Consider the following 21,556-nt stretch of genomic DNA (forward strand, 5'->3'; position numbering starts at 1 on the left):
TGGAAAAATCGGCCACTATGGAAGAAAAAGAAGGGCTAGCCGATTTTATGAAGTGTAGATTTCTCTCAAGTTATTCCAAGTGTATTTGGTGTTGTATGAACCATTTGAGGTGTCACACTTGGGGCACTAGGCACTCAAGCTTCATGAAGACTTTCTACATCAAAGAGGTACGTATTCTATCTTTATTGTTTTGTATGCTAGATTAGGATAATACTTTGGATGTTCATATTTGCATGTATATTAGAGAAAATATAGATCCAAGGTTTTTAGGGTTGCATGTACACTTAGGAGTGTTAGAACGCTCAAAACCCAACACCACCATGAGGTGGTGGCGGTGGGTTTTCAAGCCAAACACACGTACCCACGCATTCAGCTCGTGGCAGCAACATATACACGAAATGAATCGAGGACAAAGCTCCAAACAACCGACTAAGAGGCTGCTATCGCCGGAGTAATCTGAAACGTCGGTTCAATGACCATCGGCGACCACAACCGCTATACACGGCGTCAAACCAACAAAAGAAAGAGAAGGAAAGAGGAAGGATTGGTTGAGGGTAACCTACCTTGCAGTTCCGGCAACTCACGACCCTTACATGACGATGATGCAGCCCTCCTTCGGTCATCAACGACCTACTGATTGCCCCCGACGTCTCTGGGAGCAGGTGTCGCGTTAACAGTGGTTCGGCGGCCTTGCAGCAGCGGCGTCGGACCTGCGATGTAAACAGTGGCTGAGAGCTCCAAGGATGGTGTCGGCTGAATCCCTTTAGGTTTAGGGTTTGCTGTTTCATTGAACGAGAGGGAGGGAAGGGTACCAGGTTTCATTCTCGTGTCACTATTCAAACATCCTTTCCATTTTACAAGTTCAGTCCCTCACCACCATATCATTTCCAAACTAAACCCAAAAATTACCAAACAGCCCCTTCCCCTCAGAAATCTTTTCAACTTTAATCCAAAATTTACCATTCAGCCCCCAACTTCCAAAATCTTTACAATTTAAATCCAGAATTTATCCTTTAGCCCTTGCTTCCATAATTCCTTCCATATTAAGTCCCGAAGTTACCAATTAACCCCCTCAGCCTTCAAATCTTTTCAATTTAAGTCCATTAATTACCAAACGCACCCTGACTTCCGAAATCCTATTCAAATTAAATTCAGAACATACACTTTTAACCCCCGACTTTTAAAATTGTAACAATTAACCCTTGAGACAAACGCCTTGCTATATAATTATTGATTTAAGGGCAACTATACACTCATCAATTTATTTATTTATTTAATAAACGGGGTGTTACACTGGCAATGATCCTGATGAAATAAACAAACTACAAGCAATATTGAGTAAGGAATTTGAGCTAAAGGATCTTGGAAACTTGAGATATTTTTTGGGTATCGAGGTGGCAAGGTCTAAATAGGGAATTACAATGTGCCAACGGAAGTATGTACTGGATCTCATTGCGAGACATGTATGTTGGACTGTCAACTGATTGACACACCTGTTGACGTTAACCACGGGTTGACTCTCTTGTCGGTTCAAGTACCAACGAACAAAGAACGATATCAGAAACTGGTCGAAATACTAATATATTTATCGCATACACGCCTTGATATTGCATATGCGGTAAGTGTAGTTAGCCGTTTTATGCATGCACCCAATGAAAGCCACATGAAATTCGTATATATAATCCTTCGCTATTTGAAGTCTTCACCAGGAAAGGGGTTTTATTTTGCGAAGAATGTAAATCTAGAAGTCATGGGCTATGGTGATGCCGACTGGGCTGGAGATAAGTCTGATGGTAAGTCCACTTTAGGGTATTTTACTTTTGTGGGAGGAAACTTAATAACTTGGAGAAGTAAGAAACAAAAACTAGTATCTCGATCAAGTGCAAAAGCAGAGTTTCGGGGCATGGTTCATGGAGTGTGTGAGTTATTATGGGTAAAACGGGTGCTAAGGGATCTTAGCATTGGTGTGAAGGAAGCTATGAATCTTTATTGTGATAATCAAGCGGCTGTGAAAATTGCAAACAATCCAGTTCAACATGATCGAACAAAACATGTTAAATTAGATCGTCATTTTATTAAAGACCACCTCGATAAGAAAACAATAAATTAGCCATTTGTTAACTCGAAGAAGCAGCTAGCTGACATGCTAACTAAGGCGATGAATGCAAGACTATTTAGTAACTCTCTGGACAAGCTGTAAATGATCGACATTCATTCCCCAGCTTGAGGGGGAATGTTGGCGAGAGTGAATATTTCATAAGATCAAACTATCTTTGGCTAGTATTGAGAAGATCATATAAACATGGAAGTTATTGGGTGTTGTTACTGTCATATCTCTTGTATAGTTCTTTTTTTGTGTTCAAATCCCTATATATGTAATCCCTCTGTAAAGAAAAATATATAGAAAAACCTTTCATACGAATTTCTTGTTTTTAGAAGAGACGATGAAGTCTTTAGAGGAGAAGGAGCTCTAAAGAAGAAAGGTGTAAAGGAGGCCCACTCATCTAGGGTTAATATGATTTTATAAATTTTGAAAAAATTAAAAATAATTATAATATCTATGTATAGATGACATGGCCTATACGCCGCCACACCATCATGCCGACAAAGCGTCGTTAACATGATAACCGGCCAAATTTTGGTTTGTTCCTCTAATTAACTTGTGAAATACGTACAATTTTAAAAATCTACTCCGTGTAGGCACAAACGCATGAAAATTCTAATAATAAAAAAAAAAAACAAAAAAAACAAAAAAAACACACACACACAAAGTTCGTTGTGTGTCTTTTTCTCCTATGTACATTGTAGGCACATGCATGTAAAGAAAAGATTGTTTGAAAGGAACAGGTACTATTTTACTAGCCTAGCTATATAATCAAATTCACCTGATCGTAATTGTAATTTTTTATGTGTATGTATTACATTAATTGATTTATTTGAGTTATTTCTGTTAGTATTAATTGTTGTTTTTGCTATTTTCTCCTGAAGCAAGCAACAACGAACAAATCTGTGGCTTACTCCATCCCCAAAAATAATGGATAAAACATATATTGTTAATTATGTATGTTCAACTTTTCAAGTTTTCTAGCAGGTGGTTTTAAAACTAGGTTTATTTTTAACAATTTGACTAGATAAAGTGTTATGTTATATTCAATTAAGATTGGGACCTAGGGACCTAGTCCTTACGACAAAGGAAAGGTTTTTAAAGGACAGATGGATATGATCTCTTTGATAGCACTCTAAAGTTGCATTTGAACAACGGTTGGTGATGCAATAGAATGAGTTGTTGACTCTGCCAAAATCATCCTTAGACATCAACCTATATATATGTTCAGATATCATAGCAAGGTTCATGCTGTAGCAACAGCTTTCATAATCTTCAACGAAAGACAGACACAAAGATATGGGTGGAATTTTCTTGTCATTGTTAGCAATAACTTCACTGCTTCCTTTGTATACAATTGGTGGAACTACCAGGAGCTATGAGTTTAACGTATGTCTCATTACATATGATGCTTATCATTTTAATTTGTAGTCCAACAAGTTGATCTATTTTTTCATGCAGATCGAGCTGCAAAACGTGACACGACTGTGCCACACAAAAAGCATGGTTACGGTCAATGGAAAATTTCCAGGTCCACGTATTGTCGCTCGAGAGGGTGATCGGCTTCTTATAAAAGTTACTAACCATGTCTCCAGTAACATTACAATCCATTGGTATAATTAAGAGCTGTACATTTTGTATTTTCTAACGCTCTATAACGTATTATTATTACTTTAAATACAATCTCATCGTACTATATATGATTCTGATGCATGCATGCTATATACACAGGCATGGTATTAGACAACTTCGGAGTGGATGGGCCGATGGGCCAGCATACATAACTCAATGCCCCATACAAACTGGCCAGAGTTATGTGTACAACTACACTGTTATTGGACAAAGAGGAACATTGTTTTGGCATGCACATATATCATGGTTACGAGCAAGTGTTTATGGTCCTCTCATCATTCTGCCAAAGCTTAATGTCCCCTACCCTTTTACCAAGCCCTATAAAGAAGTTCCCATCATCTTTGGTAAAACTACGTACATATATACTTTGTTGAATCTTTTAATCTCTAAGCTTGTAGCTATGTTGTACTTAATTACATCAGTTTTGCATGCATGAGAGTAATTACAATTTTGTATGTCTACAGGAGAGTGGTTCAATACTGATCCAGAGGCTATAATTTCGCAAGCAACACAAACCGGTGGGGGTCCAAATGTTTCCGATGCCTATACCTTCAATGGGCTTCCCGGACCTTTGTACAATTGCTCTGCTAAAGGTACCGTATTTCTAGCCTTTGTTACATACGTACGTACGTACACCCCTGGAATACATATTTATATATATAGAATACGTGTATACATATGTATTGAAAGAAACCATGACTGAATGAGAATGCTCATGAAATCTGCAGACACATTCAAGCTGAAGGTAAAAACCGGGAAGACGTACCTCCTTCGACTGATCAACGCAGCACTCAATGATGAACTCTTTTTTAGCATAGCAAACCACACCCTCACCGTTGTTGAGGCTGATGCCATTTATGTAAAACCTTTCAAAACTGAAACGCTTATACTAGCTCCTGGTCAAACCACCAACGTCCTCCTTAAAACCAAATCCAAATTTCCCGGTGCCAACTTTCTCATGTCTGCTAGACCATATGTAACGGGTCAAGGAACCTTTGACAATTCCACAGTTGCTGGTATTCTCGAATATGAGTCACCTGTTCCGATGAAAAATCTTCCACTCTTTACACCAACATTACCATCTTTAAATGACACTTCATTCGTGTCAAAGTTTTCAAATAGACTTCGAAGCTTGGCAAACTCTAAATTTCCTGCTAATGTCCCACAGAAGATCGACAAACATTTATTTTTCACAGTAGGACTTGGGACGGCCCCTTGTGCGCAAAATAGAACTTGCCAAGGACCGAACGGGGCTAGATTCGCTGCATCCATAAATAATGTGTCATTCGTACAACCAAGTGTTGCCCTTCTCCAGTCCCACTTCTTTAATAAATCGAAGGGTGTTTATAGTCCTTATTTCCCTATCAACCCAGTGCATTGGTTTAATTATACCGGAACTCCTCCAAATAACACCTTTGTGAGCAATGGTACAAAGCTCATGGTTCTTCCTTTCAATACTAGTGTGGAGTTGGTCATGCAAGATACCAGCATTCTTGGTGCCGAAAGCCACCCTCTTCATCTCCATGGCTTCAATTTCTTTGTTGTTGGTCAAGGGTTTGGAAACTACGATCCTAAGAAGGACCCTAAGAACTTCAATCTTGTGGACCCTATCGAAAGAAACACGGTTGGTGTGCCTTCTGGTGGGTGGGTTGCTATACGATTTCTAGCGGACAACCCAGGTTTGTTACTCATGCATGTAATTTCAGTTTGGTTTCTTGTGGTGCATATATGATTTATTTTAGTTTGTCATTGATATATTCTTCTTCTTATATATTGTCCAGGGGTGTGGTTCATGCATTGTCATTTGGAAGTTCATACCGGTTGGGGTTTGAAGATGGCATGGCTCGTCTTGGATGGAGAACTACCTAACCAAAAGCTCTTACCTCCACCGGCTGATCTTCCAAAATGTTAAAGCTTCCGTTGCTTGGAACATTTCAATCAATTTTTTTCAACAATTCAAGTTTGAGGGATGTGAATATATTGTTTTTCTACAACTTAACATCGGAATGTGTTATAGTGAGTGATTGACTAAATTCATGTGAGGAGGTACATCATTGAATAAAATCTAACAATTTCTTGCGTATGAATTGATTGTTTTTTCATCTTGGGTTGATAAGAATATAAAAGTAGAGTTACAAATGTTATTCTAAGCATTTTTGACACTAGAAAATCTATGCAAAACATTTCGTTCACTACTACTACATCCATAATGATCATATGACTTGGCTAGAATGAAGTACATGACATCACAAGCGTGCCAAATGCAAAGTCGACGAATGGGAGCCCATTATAAAACCCGGTTTACCACCGTATTTGTTAAAACCTACATGACACATTGCTTCTAGTAGAACCGTTTTCGATAAGGTGTAATTAAGTGACAACAATAACTATCGACGTCTGGTAAAAATTAAATTACACGGTTCCACCTAGAAATGTTAACCAATACCAACTTATATAACCTTTTGTACTTTCAAAGATTCCGATAACTAATTAACTAAGGTGATGCTAAGTTAGCAACATACAACCCGTCATATATGTAAAAGAGGCACATGCACAAAAAATACTATAATTTGTTGACGACAAGAAGAAACAAATATAATTAACTATTACAAAATATATATCATGCATAGCCATAAAAGGAGAGTATTGTTTCAATAGTATGACACTTATGTTTTCCATATTATATTATCCTTAAATATGCTATTTGACATTGTGGTATTAGAGACGGATAATTCCCTCTGAAATACGCCTCGAATGACCAACGCCATGAGGAAAAATAGTCGTTGGTAACCTATGTCCGTGCTTAGTGGTGAAGAAATTAGCAAAGGACCTTTTTTTTTGGCCTCAGTAGTCACTTTTAGCGGCAAATTATCATTTCGCAAATTGTTCATGATATATTTGCTCTTTCTCGAATCTCTGTCGCTAATGTAATATTGATGAAGGTCTAAAAATCCATCATTTATATGCATTATGACCAATTCTTTTGTTTCTAATTGGTGCCCTTATTATAGTTAGCCACACTATACTAGGTCTTAAATTTATCATTATTCTATAACCAAAATTCACAAATGAAAATCGAATTTTATTTTCCAAAACCTAATCAAATATTAATATTCGGTTTCAAAACCTTAGTATTCAACTTTCAAAACCAAAACACTAATATCCATGTACTAAAATAAAGATTCATATTTTATTTCAAAGTATCGAACCCATATCATAAAAGCCAAAATGTGAAAGTCTAATATGTTGGAAAACCTTTGCTTTATGCAACAATAATTAAAAAACGAGTACAGGAGAAGGAGGACAAGAGATACATTTTGGGGTAATTTTCTTTGTATTCCATCCAATTAAAAAACTTCAACTTACATATCTTTAAATACTAGAGAAAACTCCTAAAAGAAAGGACCGCTACCACCACTAATTGGATGTGTTATAGTGAGTTGATTAAATTCATTTGAGGAGGTAGTACATAATTGAATAAAATCTAACAATTTCTTGCGTATGAATTGATTGTTTTTTTTTATCTTGGGTTGATTAGAATATAAAAGTAGAATTACAAATGTTATTCTAAGCATTTTGGACACTTGAAAATCTATGCAAAACATTTTGTTCACTACTACTACATCCATAATGATCATATGACTTGGCTAGAATGAAGTACATGACATCACATCCAGGCCAAATGCAAAGTTGACAAATGTGAGCCCATTATAAAACCCGGTTTACCACCGCATTTGTTAAAACCTACATGACACATTGCTTCTAGTAGAACCGTTTTCGATAAGGTGAAATTAAGTGACAACAATAACTATCAACGTCTAGTAAGAATTAAATTACACGGTTCCACCTATAAATGTTAACCAATACCAAGTTATATAACCCTTTTGTACTTTCTAAGATTCTGATAACTAATTAAATAACGTGTGATGCTAAGTTAGCAACATACAACCAGTCATATATGTATATGTAAAAGAAGCACATGCGCAACAAATACTATAATTTCTTAATGACAAAAAGAAACAAATAATATAATTAACTATTACAAAATATATATCATGCATAGCCATAAAAAGAGACTGTTTCAATAGTATGACACTTAGGTTTTCCATATTATATTATCCTTAAATATGTTATTTGACATTGTGGTATTAGAGACGGATAATTCTCTCGGTAATACGCCTCTAATGACCAACGTCATGAGGAAAAAGAGTCGTTGGTAACCTATGTCCATGCTTGGTGGTGAAGAAATTAGAAAATGACTTTTTTTTTTTGCCTCAATAGTCAATTTTATCGGCAAATTATAATTTCGAAAATTGTTCATGATATATTTGCTCTTTGACGAATCTCTGTCGCTAATGTAATATTGATGAAGGTCTAAAAATTCATCATCTATAGCCATTATGACCAATTCTTTTGTTTCTAAGACCAATTCTTTTGTTTCTAATTGGTGTCCTTATTATAGTTAGCCACACTATACTAGGTCTTAAATTTATCATTATTCTATAACCAAAATTCACGAATGAAAATCAAATTTTATTTTCCAAAACCTAATAAAATATTAATATTCGGTTTCAAAACTTTAGTATTCAACTTTCAAAACCAAAACACTAATATCCATGTACTAAAATAAAGATTCGTATTCTATTTCAACGTATCGAAACCATATCATAAAAGCGAAAATGTGAAAGTCTAAAATGTTGGAAAACCTTTGCTTCATACAACAATAATAAAAAAAACAAGTACAGGAGAAGGAGAACAAGAGATACATTTTTAGGCAATTTTCTTTATATTTCATCCAATTAAAAATCTTCAAGGAGAACAAGAGATACATTTTTGGGCAATTTTCTTTGTATTTCATCCAATTAAAAGTCTTCAACTTACATATCTTTAAATACTAGAGAAAACTCCTAAAAGAAAGGACCGCTACTACGACTAATCGGATAATCTATTTGACTCCTAAAAGGACTTATGTGTTATAATTAAAGTATTAAAGAGGAAGTCGAGTAGTATAAGGTGGTGTTTGGATGAGCGTTTTATGACTTTTGTGTTATGTTTAAAGTATTAAGGAGCTGTTTGGATGATTGTTATAATTAAAGCATCAATACAATCCAAAAATCACCAAGATTTGCATCCTTGTGTTTTCATAGTTTTATCACTTCTCGTGCTACTCCTTGTAACGACAAATGCCAACCAATTGGCAGCAATGGGAACATGTATATGAAAGCATTAATATTAGAATGGTCCAGCCATCTTCATTTGATATCAATTCAAATCTTGTTGATGAATCGAACTCTGTATTTGTTAATCCAGCTTCTGAGCAATATTGGACAAGAAATATGCAGGATAATACAAGTGAACAGTTAAGAAGTGGCATCATGCCTGAACAGTTAAGTCTTTACTATTGTGATCCTCAAGGGGAGTTTCAGGGACCATTTCATGGGGTAGACATCATATCTTATTAAATAAAGTTTTTTCATGGCAGGAATTCATTGTTATGTGCAAATTTGTTGTGGGCTTAAGCCGACAATTTAACAGATCGGTCATACCTTCTGAACGTAAGATCTATTCCCATTTCCTTTCATATTTCAAAAATAAAGAAAAATAACATTACAACCTTAATTGGTTACCTTTTATCTTATAAACTGTTAAATGTTGTTGTGTACGATGGAATGCATGCATTGCTCTAGTCTGCGGAAATGCTTTTATTTGGTAAGTGATACCTAAACCTTGAGAAATGTCAATTTTATCCTTGAAAACCTTAAAGGAAATAGTACATTTCAATAATTGACTACTTTTGAGAGGTGGCTTCTCTCCCTCATTTACCGTACATTTCATTTGATGCCTACTACTGTACTTTTAATATAAGGGTAAAAAAAGGTTTATAAATCTCTTGTAGAGTTGTATTTTATGAGGAAAGATTCAAGAATGAAGAAAAGTAAGTAATCTTATGATATTGTGATTGTCCCTTTTTCTGGATCAGGTTTAATTTGGATTTCAAGCTCACCAGCATCTCCAAGTAATGAGGGATCCGTTACACTTAAGAATATCAGCTTATCAAGAGCATCACTTGCATTACTAAAAGAAGGTTCCTTGTTAGAACTTTTGTTTTTAAAAACGATAAAAGATGGAAATCAAGCATGAAACATGTAGACTGTAGAGATGTTTTTACATGTAAATTTATATATTGTAAGAAATAGAATTGTAAGACATTAAATTTTATGAAATGGATTATATTTTTTGTATATGATATTTTATTTTATATTGTGAGGCATTAAATGCAAATTTAATTTGAAAATTAGTAAATCTATAAAAAATAATTTTTTTTTTAACATTTAAAATTATGATACGCAAACATGCGTGTCATCTTCATTTATGACATGGCCTTTCTTGACAGAGGCTTTCTTGATACGCATTGCGTGTCATTAACACGCGCGTCGTAAGGTTACGACACGCGAATGCGTATCGTCTTCCTTTATGACAGGGCCTTCCTTGATATGCATTGCGTGTCGTAACCGCGCGTCGTAAATGCGCGTCATAAATGCGCGTCGTAAATGCGCGTCGTCTATAGACGACGCGCAAAAGCGCGTCGTCTCTCTTTATGACAGGGCCTTCGTTGACACGCATTTGCGCGTCGTCTGAGCGTTTTACGACGCGCAATGAGCGTCGTAAAAGGCCTTTTTTCTAGTAGTGTAAGAAGATATAATGATCAAGTCTTTTGCTACAAGTTTTGGATCAACTGACGTGTAAACAAACACGATTAACCAAACAATCACCCCTTAATCGTTGTTTGTTCACTTTGTTCATACACAACAACTATCTCGTCAAAACAGCCTTCACCTTAAACCATCTCAACTTTTCAGGGACAACCGACCACCACATTCATAGCCTTTGTTCACCGTCAACCTACCAACTACTTCACCTGCAAAGCTCGTCGACAACACCTGCTTTAACCAACAACATCTGAATACTGAGATCCACCCGTTATAATCATTACCGAACCCCACACAATCTAGTTGTAACTTTTTCCGGCCACATGGTTTACCAAGGCAACAACCACCATGATTTTTGATCTTTCCCGAACACCCGGACTCCGCCTCGGTTACATCTAAAGTCTTCTACCACCCGGCTGTTCTTTGTCACCATACATAATTCCTTCGCGCACAACACTTCTGTGACACGAGTGCATTATTCCACCGGTAAAGAAAACAAAGCCACCGCTTCTACCGTTTTCTTTCCCGCGCCAAAATAATTGATGCGACGCCACCTGTGTCGAAGTCTTTACCTCTTTTTTCTTTCGCACACCGGTTAATCTCTCCATTTTCCGGTGACTACACACAACTTGCCACCAGATTTACCTTTCAATTCCACACTTCCCTTTGATCACAACATCTATAGACCGCATGTGTTCATCACCACTTTTTGTCTCGAATGATGCTTCCTATCTCCCCATGACAACGGCCGACCCGAAACATACATTGTTTCTGATTTTTCTGTCCAAAACTAGTTGCCAACCCACGACTTCTGCTGCTCTCAGTTCCCTGCAGTCAAAGGCTCCTCCCTCATTCGAATGTCGACTCTCAAACCGACCCTCTTCAACCTTCGCTCTGATACAAAGTGTTGGAAAACCTTTGCTTCTTGCAACCATAATAAAAAAACAAGTACATGAGAAGAGATACGTTTTGGGGAAATTTTCTTTGTATACCATCTAATTAAAAAACTACAACTTACATATCTTTAAATACTAAAAAAAACTCATAAAAGAAAGGTCCACTACTACTACTAGTCAGATAATCTATTTGACTCCTAAAAAACACTTATAACTAAATCAAAATACCAACAAATTAGGAAGAGATAATGAGTCTTTTGCTACAAGTTATGGATCCACTAACCCGTAAACAAACAAATTAACCCAACTTAATCAAGGTGGGCATGTCAGTGCATTGGGTAAACTTTAGTATTTCATTAGATATCTTAGAGATTTTTTGAATTTTGGCGTTAGTTTCTTCACGTTTAGCCATAAGTTCATCCTTTATTTATACATGTTATGCTTTAAGTACTTTATTCATCTCCTCACAAATGCAATCAATGACAACCTACAATTATGAAAAAAGACTATAAACAATTAATATATGTTCAACTTAACATAAAATAGCAACATGTTTTAACTTTGAAGAAAAAATGTTTTGGACCAATTTAAAAGAAGTTTTAAACTTACTGAACCAATTTAGAACCCATTTATAAAAAACTCTAGAACAAGCCATATGAGTCGAAGTTTATCCATTCCTTTTACCTTCGGGATAAAAGCGATATCTGTGGGCCCTCGATGATTTGATGATGACAAATGGAAGTGCTCGGCCGGGCCAGGACTGATTTGATTTGTTCAATTAGTCAGTCGTCATAAATCGGAAATCGGGAAACAAAAAATGGACAGAGAGAATGATTATAATCCATGTCTCAGTCCATATGATATCTAGAATGGAGGAATATATGATCCCTTATCTAATGTACAAGTCATTGACAAAGGTTAGAGTTCATCTACAAGGTCAAAGTTCAACAGAAGCTTTTGAGAGCTACGATTGCCAGTCGGTTCTTGAAGTCACACGCAATAATAGTTTTAGACTTATCCAAGTGGGAGACTGTTGGATTAATGTCTAAGTCCATAACTATAATTGGTGAGACTTGACCCGACCCGACATGGTCCATTTGGGTTGCATGGCATCATGCATTTGGATAGACTATAATGAGAGAAATAACACTTAAGGATTATTAATATATTATAAGTTCTAATATATTAATTGGATTATTTAATTAGTATTGATCAAGAATTAATCTATGATTAATTAAGTGATCAAAAGAAGACTAATTAAATATATTGGTTGATTGTGTAAATCATCCATACTTGTATAGTGGGCTAATGGTCCATGGATTATCAACTTGGGCTAAAACCCATAGGATGCTCCATGGATGCTCCATGGTGTATTTGAACCCATGGATCCAAGGAAATGGAAAGTCATGACAATTAGGGTTTACCCTAATTGTAACACTATATAAAGATCATAATCTTGGAAAAATCGGCCACTATGGAAGAAAAAGAAGGGCTAGCCGATTTTATGAAGTGTAGATTTCTCTCAAGTTATTCCAAGTGTATTTGGTGTTGTATGAACCATTTGAGGTGTCACACTTGGGGCACTAGGCACTCAAGCTTCATGAAGACTTTCTACATCAAAGAGGTACGTATTCTATCTTTATTGTTTTGTATGCTAGATTAGGATAATACTTTGGATGTTCATATTTGCATGTATATTAGAGAAAATATAGATCCAAGGTTTTTAGGGTTGCATGTACACTTAGGAGTGTTAGAACGCTCAAAACCCAACACCACCATGAGGTGGTGGCGGTGGGTTTTCAAGCCAAACACACGTACCCACGCATTCAGCTCGTGGCAGCAACATATACACGAAATGAATCGAGGACAAAGCTCCAAACAACCGACTAAGAGGCTGCTATCGCCGGAGTAATCTGAAACGTCGGTTCAATGACCATCGGCGACCACAACCGCTATACACGGCGTCAAACCAACAAAAGAAAGAGAAGGAAAGAGGAAGGATTGGTTGAGGGTAACCTACCTTGCAGTTCCGGCAACTCACGACCCTTACATGACGATGATGCAGCCCTCCTTCGGTCATCAACGACCTACTGATTGCCCCCGACGTCTCTGGGAGCAGGTGTCGCGTTAACAGTGGTTCGGCGGCCTTGCAGCAGCGGCGTCGGACCTGCGATGTAAACAGTGGCTGAGAGCTCCAAGGATGGTGTCGGCTGAATCCCTTTAGGTTTAGGGTTTGCTGTTTCATTGAACGAGAGGGAGGGAAGGGTACCAGGTTTCATTCTCGTGTCACTATTCAAACATCCTTTCCATTTTACAAGTTCAGTCCCTCACCACCATATCATTTCCAAACTAAACCCAAAAATTACCAAACAGCCCCTTCCCCTCAGAAATCTTTTCAACTTTAATCCAAAATTTACCATTCAGCCCCCAACTTCCAAAATCTTTACAATTTAAATCCAGAATTTATCCTTTAGCCCTTGCTTCCATAATTCCTTCCATATTAAGTCCCGAAGTTACCAATTAACCCCCTCAGCCTTCAAATCTTTTCAATTTAAGTCCATTAATTACCAAACGCACCCTGACTTCCGAAATCCTCTTCAAATTAAATTCAGAACATACACTTTTAACCCCCGACTTTTAAAATTGTAACAATTAACCCTTGAGACAAACGCCTTGCTATATAATTATTGATTTAAGGGCAACTATACACTCATCAATTTATTTATTTATTTAATAAACGGGGTGTTACACTGGCAATGATCCTGATGAAATAAACAAACTACAAGCAATATTGAGTAAGGAATTTGAGCTAAAGGATCTTGGAAACTTGAGATATTTTTTGGGTATCGAGGTGGCAAGGTCTAAACAGGGAATTACAATGTGCCAACGGAAGTATGTACTGGATCTCGTTGCGAGACATGTATGTTGGACTGTCAACTGATTGACACACCTGTTGACGTTAACCACGGGTTGACTCTCTTGTCGGTTCAAGTACCAACGAACAAAGAACGATATCAGAAACTGGTCGAAATACTAATATATTTATCGCATACACGCCTTGATATTGCATATGCGGTAAGTGTAGTTAGCCGTTTTATGCATGCACCCAATGAAAGCCACATGAAATTCGTATATATAATCCTTCGCTATTTGAAGTCTTCACCAGGAAAGGGGTTTTATTTTGCGAAGAATGTAAATCTAGAAGTCATGGGCTATGGTGATGCTGACTGGGCTGGAGATAAGTCTGATGGTAAGTCCACTTTAGGGTATTTTACTTTTGTGGGAGGAAACTTAATAACTTGGAGAAGTAAGAAACAAAAACTAGTATCTCGATCAAGTGCAAAAGCAGAGTTTCGGGGCATGGTTCATGGAGTGTGTGAGTTATTATGGGTAAAACGGGTGCTAAGGGATCTTAGCATTGGTGTGAAGGAAGCTATGAATCTTTATTGTGATAATCAAGCGGCTGTGAAAATTGCAAACAATCCAGTTCAACATGATCGAACAAAACATGTTAAATTAGATCGTCATTTTATTAAAGACCACCTCGATAAGAAAACAATAAATTAGCCATTTGTTAACTCGAAGAAGCAGCTAGCTGACATGCTAACTAAGGCGATGAATGCAAGACTCTTTAGTAACTCTCTGGACAAGCTGTAAATGATCGACATTCATTCCCCAGCTTGAGGGGGAATGTTGGCGAGAGTGAATATTTCATAAGATCAAACTATCTTTGGCTAGTATTGAGAAGATCATATAAACATGGAAGTTATTGGGTGTTGTTACTGTCATATCTCTTGTATAGTTCTTTTTTTGTGTTCAAATCCCTATATATGTAATCCCTCTGTAAAGAAAAATATATAGAAAAACCTTTCATACGAATTTCTTGTTTTTAGAAGAGACGATGAAGTCTTTAGAGGAGAAGGAGCTCTAAAGAAGAAAGGTGTAAAGGAGGCCCACTCATCTAGGGTTAATATGATTTTATAAATTTTGAAAAAATTAAAAATAATTATAATATCTATGTATAGATGACATGGCCTATACGCCGCCACACCATCATGCCAACAAAGCGTCGTTAACATGATAACCGGCCAAATTTTGGTTTGTTCCTCTAATTAACTTGTGAAATACGTACAATTTTAAAAATCTACTCCGTGCAGGCACAAACGCATGAAAATTCTAATAATAAAAAAAAAAAAAAAAAAACAAAACAAAAAAAACACACACACACAAAGTTCGTTGTGTGTCTTTTTCTCCTATGTACATTGTAGGCACATGCATGTAAAGAAAAGATTGTTTGAAAGGAACAGGTACTATTTTACTAGCCTAGCTATATAATCAAATTCACCTGATCGTAATTGTAATTTTTTATGTGTATGTATTACATTAATTGATTTATTTGAGTTATTTCTGTTAGTATTAATTGTTGTTTTTGCTATGTTCTCCTGAAGCAAGCAACAACGAACAAATCTGTGGCTTACTCCATCCCCAAAAATAATGGATAAAACATATATTGTTAATTATGTATGTTCAACTTTTCAAGTTTTCTAGCAGGTGGTTTTAAAACTAGGTTTATTTTTAACAATTTGACTAGATAAAGTGTTATGTTATATTCAATTAAGATTGGGACCTAGGGACCTAGTCCTTACGACAAAGGAAAGGTTTTTAAAGGACAGATGGATATGATCTCTTTGATAGCACTCTAAAGTTGCATTTGAACAACGGTTGGTGATGCAATAGAATGAGTTGTTGACTCTGCCAAAATCATCCTTAGACATCAACCTATATATATGTTCAGATATCATAGCAAGGTTCATGCTGTAGCAACAGCTTTCATAATCTTCAACGAAAGACAGACACAAAGATATGGGTGGAATTTTCTTGTCATTGTTAGCAATAACTTCACTGCTTCCTTTGTATACAATTGGTGGAACTACCAGGAGCTATGAGTTTAACGTATGTCTCATTACATATGATGCTTATCATTTTAATTTGTAGTCCAACAAGTTGATCTATTTTTTCATGCAGATCGAGCTGCAAAACGTGACACGACTGTGCCACACAAAAAGCATGGTTACGGTCAATGGAAAATTTCCAGGTCCACGTATTGTCGCTCGAGAGGGTGATCGGCTTCTTATAAAAGTTACTAACCATGTCTCCAGTAACATTACAATCCATTGGTATAATTAAGAGCTGTACATTTTGTATTTTCTAACGCTCTATAACGTATTATTATTACTTTAAATACAATCTCATCGTACTATATATGATTCTGATGCATGCATGCTATATACACAGGCATGGTATTAGACAACTTCGGAGTGGATGGGCCGATGGGCCAGCATACATAACTCAATGCCCCATACAAACTGGCCAGAGTTATGTGTACAACTACACTGTTATTGGACAAAGAGGAACATTGTTTTGGCATGCACATATATCATGGTTACGAGCAAGTGTTTATGGTCCTCTCATCATTCTGCCAAAGCTTAATGTCCCCTACCCTTTTACCAAGCCCTATAAAGAAGTTCCCATCATCTTTGGTAAAACTACGTACATATATACTTTGTTGAATCTTTTAATCTCTAAGCTTGTAGCTATGTTGTACTTAATTACATCAGTTTTGCATGCATGAGAGTAATTACAATTTTGTATGTCTACAGGAGAGTGGTTCAATACTGATCCAGAGGCTATAATTTCGCAAGCAACACAAACCGGTGGGGGTCCAAATGTTTCCGATGCCTATACCTTCAATGGGCTTCCCGGACCTTTGTACAATTGCTCTGCTAAAGGTACCGTATTTCTAGCCTTTGTTACATACGTACGTACGTACACCCCTGGAATACATATTTATATATATAGAATACGTGTATACATATGTATTGAAAGAAACCATGACTGAATGAGAATGCTCATGAAATCTGCAGACACATTCAAGCTGAAGGTAAAAACCGGGAAGACGTACCTCCTTCGACTGATCAACGCAGCACTCAATGATGAACTCTTTTTTAGCATAGCAAACCACACCCTCACCGTTGTTGAGGCTGATGCCATTTATGTAAAACCTTTCAAAACTGAAACGCTTATACTAGCTCCTGGTCAAACCACCAACGTCCTCCTTAAAACCAAATCCAAATTTCCCGGTGCCAACTTTCTCATGTCTGCTAGACCATATGTAACGGGTCAAGGAACCTTTGACAATTCCACAGTTGCTGGTATTCTCGAATATGAGTCACCTGTTCCGATGAAAAATCTTCCACTCTTTACACCAACATTACCATCTTTAAATGACACTTCATTCGTGTCAAAGTTTTCAAATAGACTTCGAAGCTTGGCAAACTCTAAATTTCCTGCTAATGTCCCACAGAAGATCGACAAACATTTATTTTTCACAGTAGGACTTGGGACGGCCCCTTGTGCGCAAAATAGAACTTGCCAAGGACCGAACGGGGCTAGATTCGCTGCATCCATAAATAATGTGTCATTCGTACAACCAAGTGTTGCCCTTCTCCAGTCCCACTTCTTTAATAAATCGAAGGGTGTTTATAGTCCTTATTTCCCTATCAACCCAGTGCATTGGTTTAATTATACCGGAACTCCTCCAAATAACACCTTTGTGAGCAATGGTACAAAGCTCATGGTTCTTCCTTTCAATACTAGTGTGGAGTTGGTCATGCAAGATACCAGCATTCTTGGTGCCGAAAGCCACCCTCTTCATCTCCATGGCTTCAATTTCTTTGTTGTTGGTCAAGGGTTTGGAAACTACGATCCTAAGAAGGACCCTAAGAACTTCAATCTTGTGGACCCTATCGAAAGAAACACGGTTGGTGTGCCTTCTGGTGGGTGGGTTGCTATACGATTTCTAGCGGACAACCCAGGTTTGTTACTCATGCATGTAATTTCAGTTTGGTTTCTTGTGGTGCATATATGATTTATTTTAGTTTGTCATTGATATATTCTTCTTCTTATATATTGTCCAGGGGTGTGGTTCATGCATTGTCATTTGGAAGTTCATACCGGTTGGGGTTTGAAGATGGCATGGCTCGTCTTGGATGGAGAACTACCTAACCAAAAGCTCTTACCTCCACCGGCTGATCTTCCAAAATGTTAAAGCTTCCGTTGCTTGGAACATTTCAATCAATTTTTTTCAACAATTCAAGTTTGAGGGATGTGAATATATTGTTTTTCTACAACTTAACATCGGAATGTGTTATAGTGAGTGATTGACTAAATTCATGTGAGGAGGTACATCATTGAATAAAATCTAACAATTTCTTGCGTATGAATTGATTGTTTTTTCATCTTGGGTTGATAAGAATATAAAAGTAGAGTTACAAACGTTATTCTAAGCATTTTGGACACTAGAAAATCTATGCAAAACATTTCGTTCACTACTACTACATCCATAATGATCATATGACTTGGCTAGAATGAAGTACATGACATCACAAGCGTGCCAAATGCAAAGTCGACGAATGGGAGCCCATTATAAAACCCGGTTTACCACCGTATTTGTTAAAACCTACATGACACATTGCTTCTAGTAGAACCGTTTTCGATAAGGTGTAATTAAGTGACAACAATAACTATCGACGTCTGGTAAAAATTAAATTACACGGTTCCACCTAGAAATGTTAACCAATACCAACTTATATAACCTTTTGTACTTTCAAAGATTCCGATAACTAATTAACTAAGGTGATGCTAAGTTAGCAACATACAACCCGTCATATATGTAAAAGAGGCACATGCACAAAAAATACTATAATTTGTTGACGACAAGAAGAAACAAATATAATTAACTATTACAAAATATATATCATGCATAGCCATAAAAGGAGAGTATTGTTTCAATAGTATGACACTTATGTTTTCCATATTATATTATCCTTAAATATGCTATTTGACATTGTGGTATTAGAGACGGATAATTCCCTCTGAAATACGCCTCGAATGACCAACGCCATGAGGAAAAATAGTCGTTGGTAACCTATGTCCGTGCTTAGTGGTGAAGAAATTAGCAAAGGACCTTTTTTTTTTGGCCTCAGTAGTCACTTTTAGCGGCAAATTATCATTTCGCAAATTGTTCATGATATATTTGCTCTTTCTCGAATCTCTGTCGCTAATGTAATATTGATGAAGGTCTAAAAATCCATCATTTATATGCATTATGACCAATTCTTTTGTTTCTAATTGGTGCCCTTATTATAGTTAGCCACACTATACTAGGTCTTAAATTTATCATTATTCTATAACCAAAATTCACAAATGAAAATCGAATTTTATTTTCCAAAACCTAATCAAATATTAATATTCGGTTTCAAAACCTTAGTATTCAACTTTCAAAACCAAAACACTAATATCCATGTACTAAAATAAAGATTCATATTTTATTTCAAAGTATCGAACCCATATCATAAAAGCCAAAATGTGAAAGTCTAATATGTTGGAAAACCTTTGCTTTATGCAACAATAATTAAAAAACGAGTACAGGAGAAGGAGGACAAGAGATACATTTTGGGGTAATTTTCTTTGTATTCCATCCAATTAAAAAACTTCAACTTACATATCTTTAAATACTAGAGAAAACTCCTAAAAGAAAGGACCGCTACCACCACTAATTGGATGTGTTATAGTGAGTTGATTAAATTCATTTGAGGAGGTAGTACATAATTGAATAAAATCTAACAATTTCTTGCGTATGAATTGATTGTTTTTTTTTATCTTGGGTTGATTAGAATATAAAAGTAGAATTACAAATGTTATTCTAAGCATTTTGGACACTTGAAAATCTATGCAAAACATTTTGTTCACTACTACTACATCCATAATGATCATATGACTTGGCTAGAATGAAGTACATGACATCACATCCAGGCCAAATGCAAAGTTGACAAATGTGAGCCCATTATAAAACCCGGTTTACCACCGCATTTGTTAAAACCTACATGACACATTGCTTCTAGTAGAACCGTTTTCGATAAGGTGAAATTAAGTGACAACAATAACTATCAACGTCTAGTAAGAATTAAATTACACGGTTCCACCTATAAATGTTAACCAATACCAAGTTATATAACCCTTTTGTACTTTCTAAGATTCTGATAACTAATTAAATAACGTGTGATGCTAAGTTAGCAACATACAACCAGTCATATATGTATATGTAAAAGAAGCACATGCGCAACAAATACTATAATTTCTTAATGACAAAAAGAAACAAATAATATAATTAACTATTACAAAATATATATCATGCATAGCCATAAAAAGAGACTGTTTCAATAGTATGACACTTAGGTTTTCCATATTATATTATCCTTAAATATGTTATTTGACATTGTGGTATTAGAGACGGATAATTCTCTCGGTAATACGCCTCTAATGACCAACGTCATGAGGAAAAAGAGTCGTTGGTAACCTATGTCCATGCTTGGTGGTGAAGAAATTAGAAAATGACTTTTTTTTTTTGCCTCAATAGTCAATTTTATCGGCAAATTATAATTTCGAAAATTGTTCATGATATATTTGCTCTTTGACGAATCTCTGTCGCTAATGTAATATTGATGAAGGTCTAAAAATTCATCATCTATAGCCATTATGACCAATTCTTTTGTTTCTAAGACCAATTCTTTTGTTTCTAATTGGTGTCCTTATTATAGTTAGCCACACTATACTAGGTCTTAAATTTATCATTATTCTATAACCAAAATTCACGAATGAAAATCAAATTTTATTTTCCAAAACCTAATAAAATATTAATATTCGGTTTCAAAACTTTAGTATTCAACTTTCAAAACCAAAACACTAATATCCATGTACTAAAATAAAGATTCGTATTCTATTTCAACGTATCGAAACCATATCATAAAAGCGAAAATGTGAAAGTCTAAAATGTTGGAAAACCTTTGCTTCATACAACAATAATAAAAAAAACAAGTACAGGAGAAGGAGAACAAGAGATACATTTTTAGGCAATTTTCTTTATATTTCATCCAATTAAAAATCTTCAAGGAGAACAAGAGATACATTTTTGGGCAATTTTCTTTGTATTTCATCCAATTAAAAGTCTTCAACTTACATATCTTTAAATACTAGAGAAAACTCCTAAAAGAAAGGACCGCTACTACGACTAATCGGATAATCTATTTGACTCCTAAAAGGACTTATGTGTTATAATTAAAGTATTAAAGAGGAAGTCGAGTAGTATAAGGTGG

The 21,556-nt window shown here is 36.1% G+C and overlaps 2 protein-coding genes across 2 annotated transcripts; both read left to right on the forward strand.

Annotated features, from left to right (window-relative positions):
- The first annotated feature begins 3,358 nt into the window (after window positions 1–3,358).
- Window positions 3,359–5,819, forward strand: LOC128126448 (laccase-17-like). Its single transcript, XM_052764384.1, has 6 exons — window positions 3,359–3,493; window positions 3,566–3,717; window positions 3,836–4,080; window positions 4,201–4,329; window positions 4,465–5,415; window positions 5,518–5,819. Exons 1-6 carry the CDS (start codon window positions 3,404–3,406, stop codon window positions 5,646–5,648), a joined length of 1,698 nt encoding a protein of 565 aa, XP_052620344.1. The 5' UTR covers window positions 3,359–3,403; the 3' UTR covers window positions 5,649–5,819.
- A 10,341-nt stretch (window positions 5,820–16,160) lies between these two features.
- On the forward strand, window positions 16,161–18,621 carry LOC128126449 (laccase-17-like). The gene is made up of 6 exons (XM_052764385.1): window positions 16,161–16,295; window positions 16,368–16,519; window positions 16,638–16,882; window positions 17,003–17,131; window positions 17,267–18,217; window positions 18,320–18,621. Exons 1-6 carry the CDS (start codon window positions 16,206–16,208, stop codon window positions 18,448–18,450), a joined length of 1,698 nt encoding a protein of 565 aa, XP_052620345.1. The 5' UTR covers window positions 16,161–16,205; the 3' UTR covers window positions 18,451–18,621.
- Window positions 18,622–21,556: the final 2,935 nt, after the last annotated feature.

This window comes from Lactuca sativa, chromosome 5, assembly GCF_002870075.4.
Source record: "Lactuca sativa cultivar Salinas chromosome 5, Lsat_Salinas_v11, whole genome shotgun sequence".
NCBI lineage: Eukaryota > Viridiplantae > Streptophyta > Magnoliopsida > Asterales > Asteraceae > Lactuca > Lactuca sativa.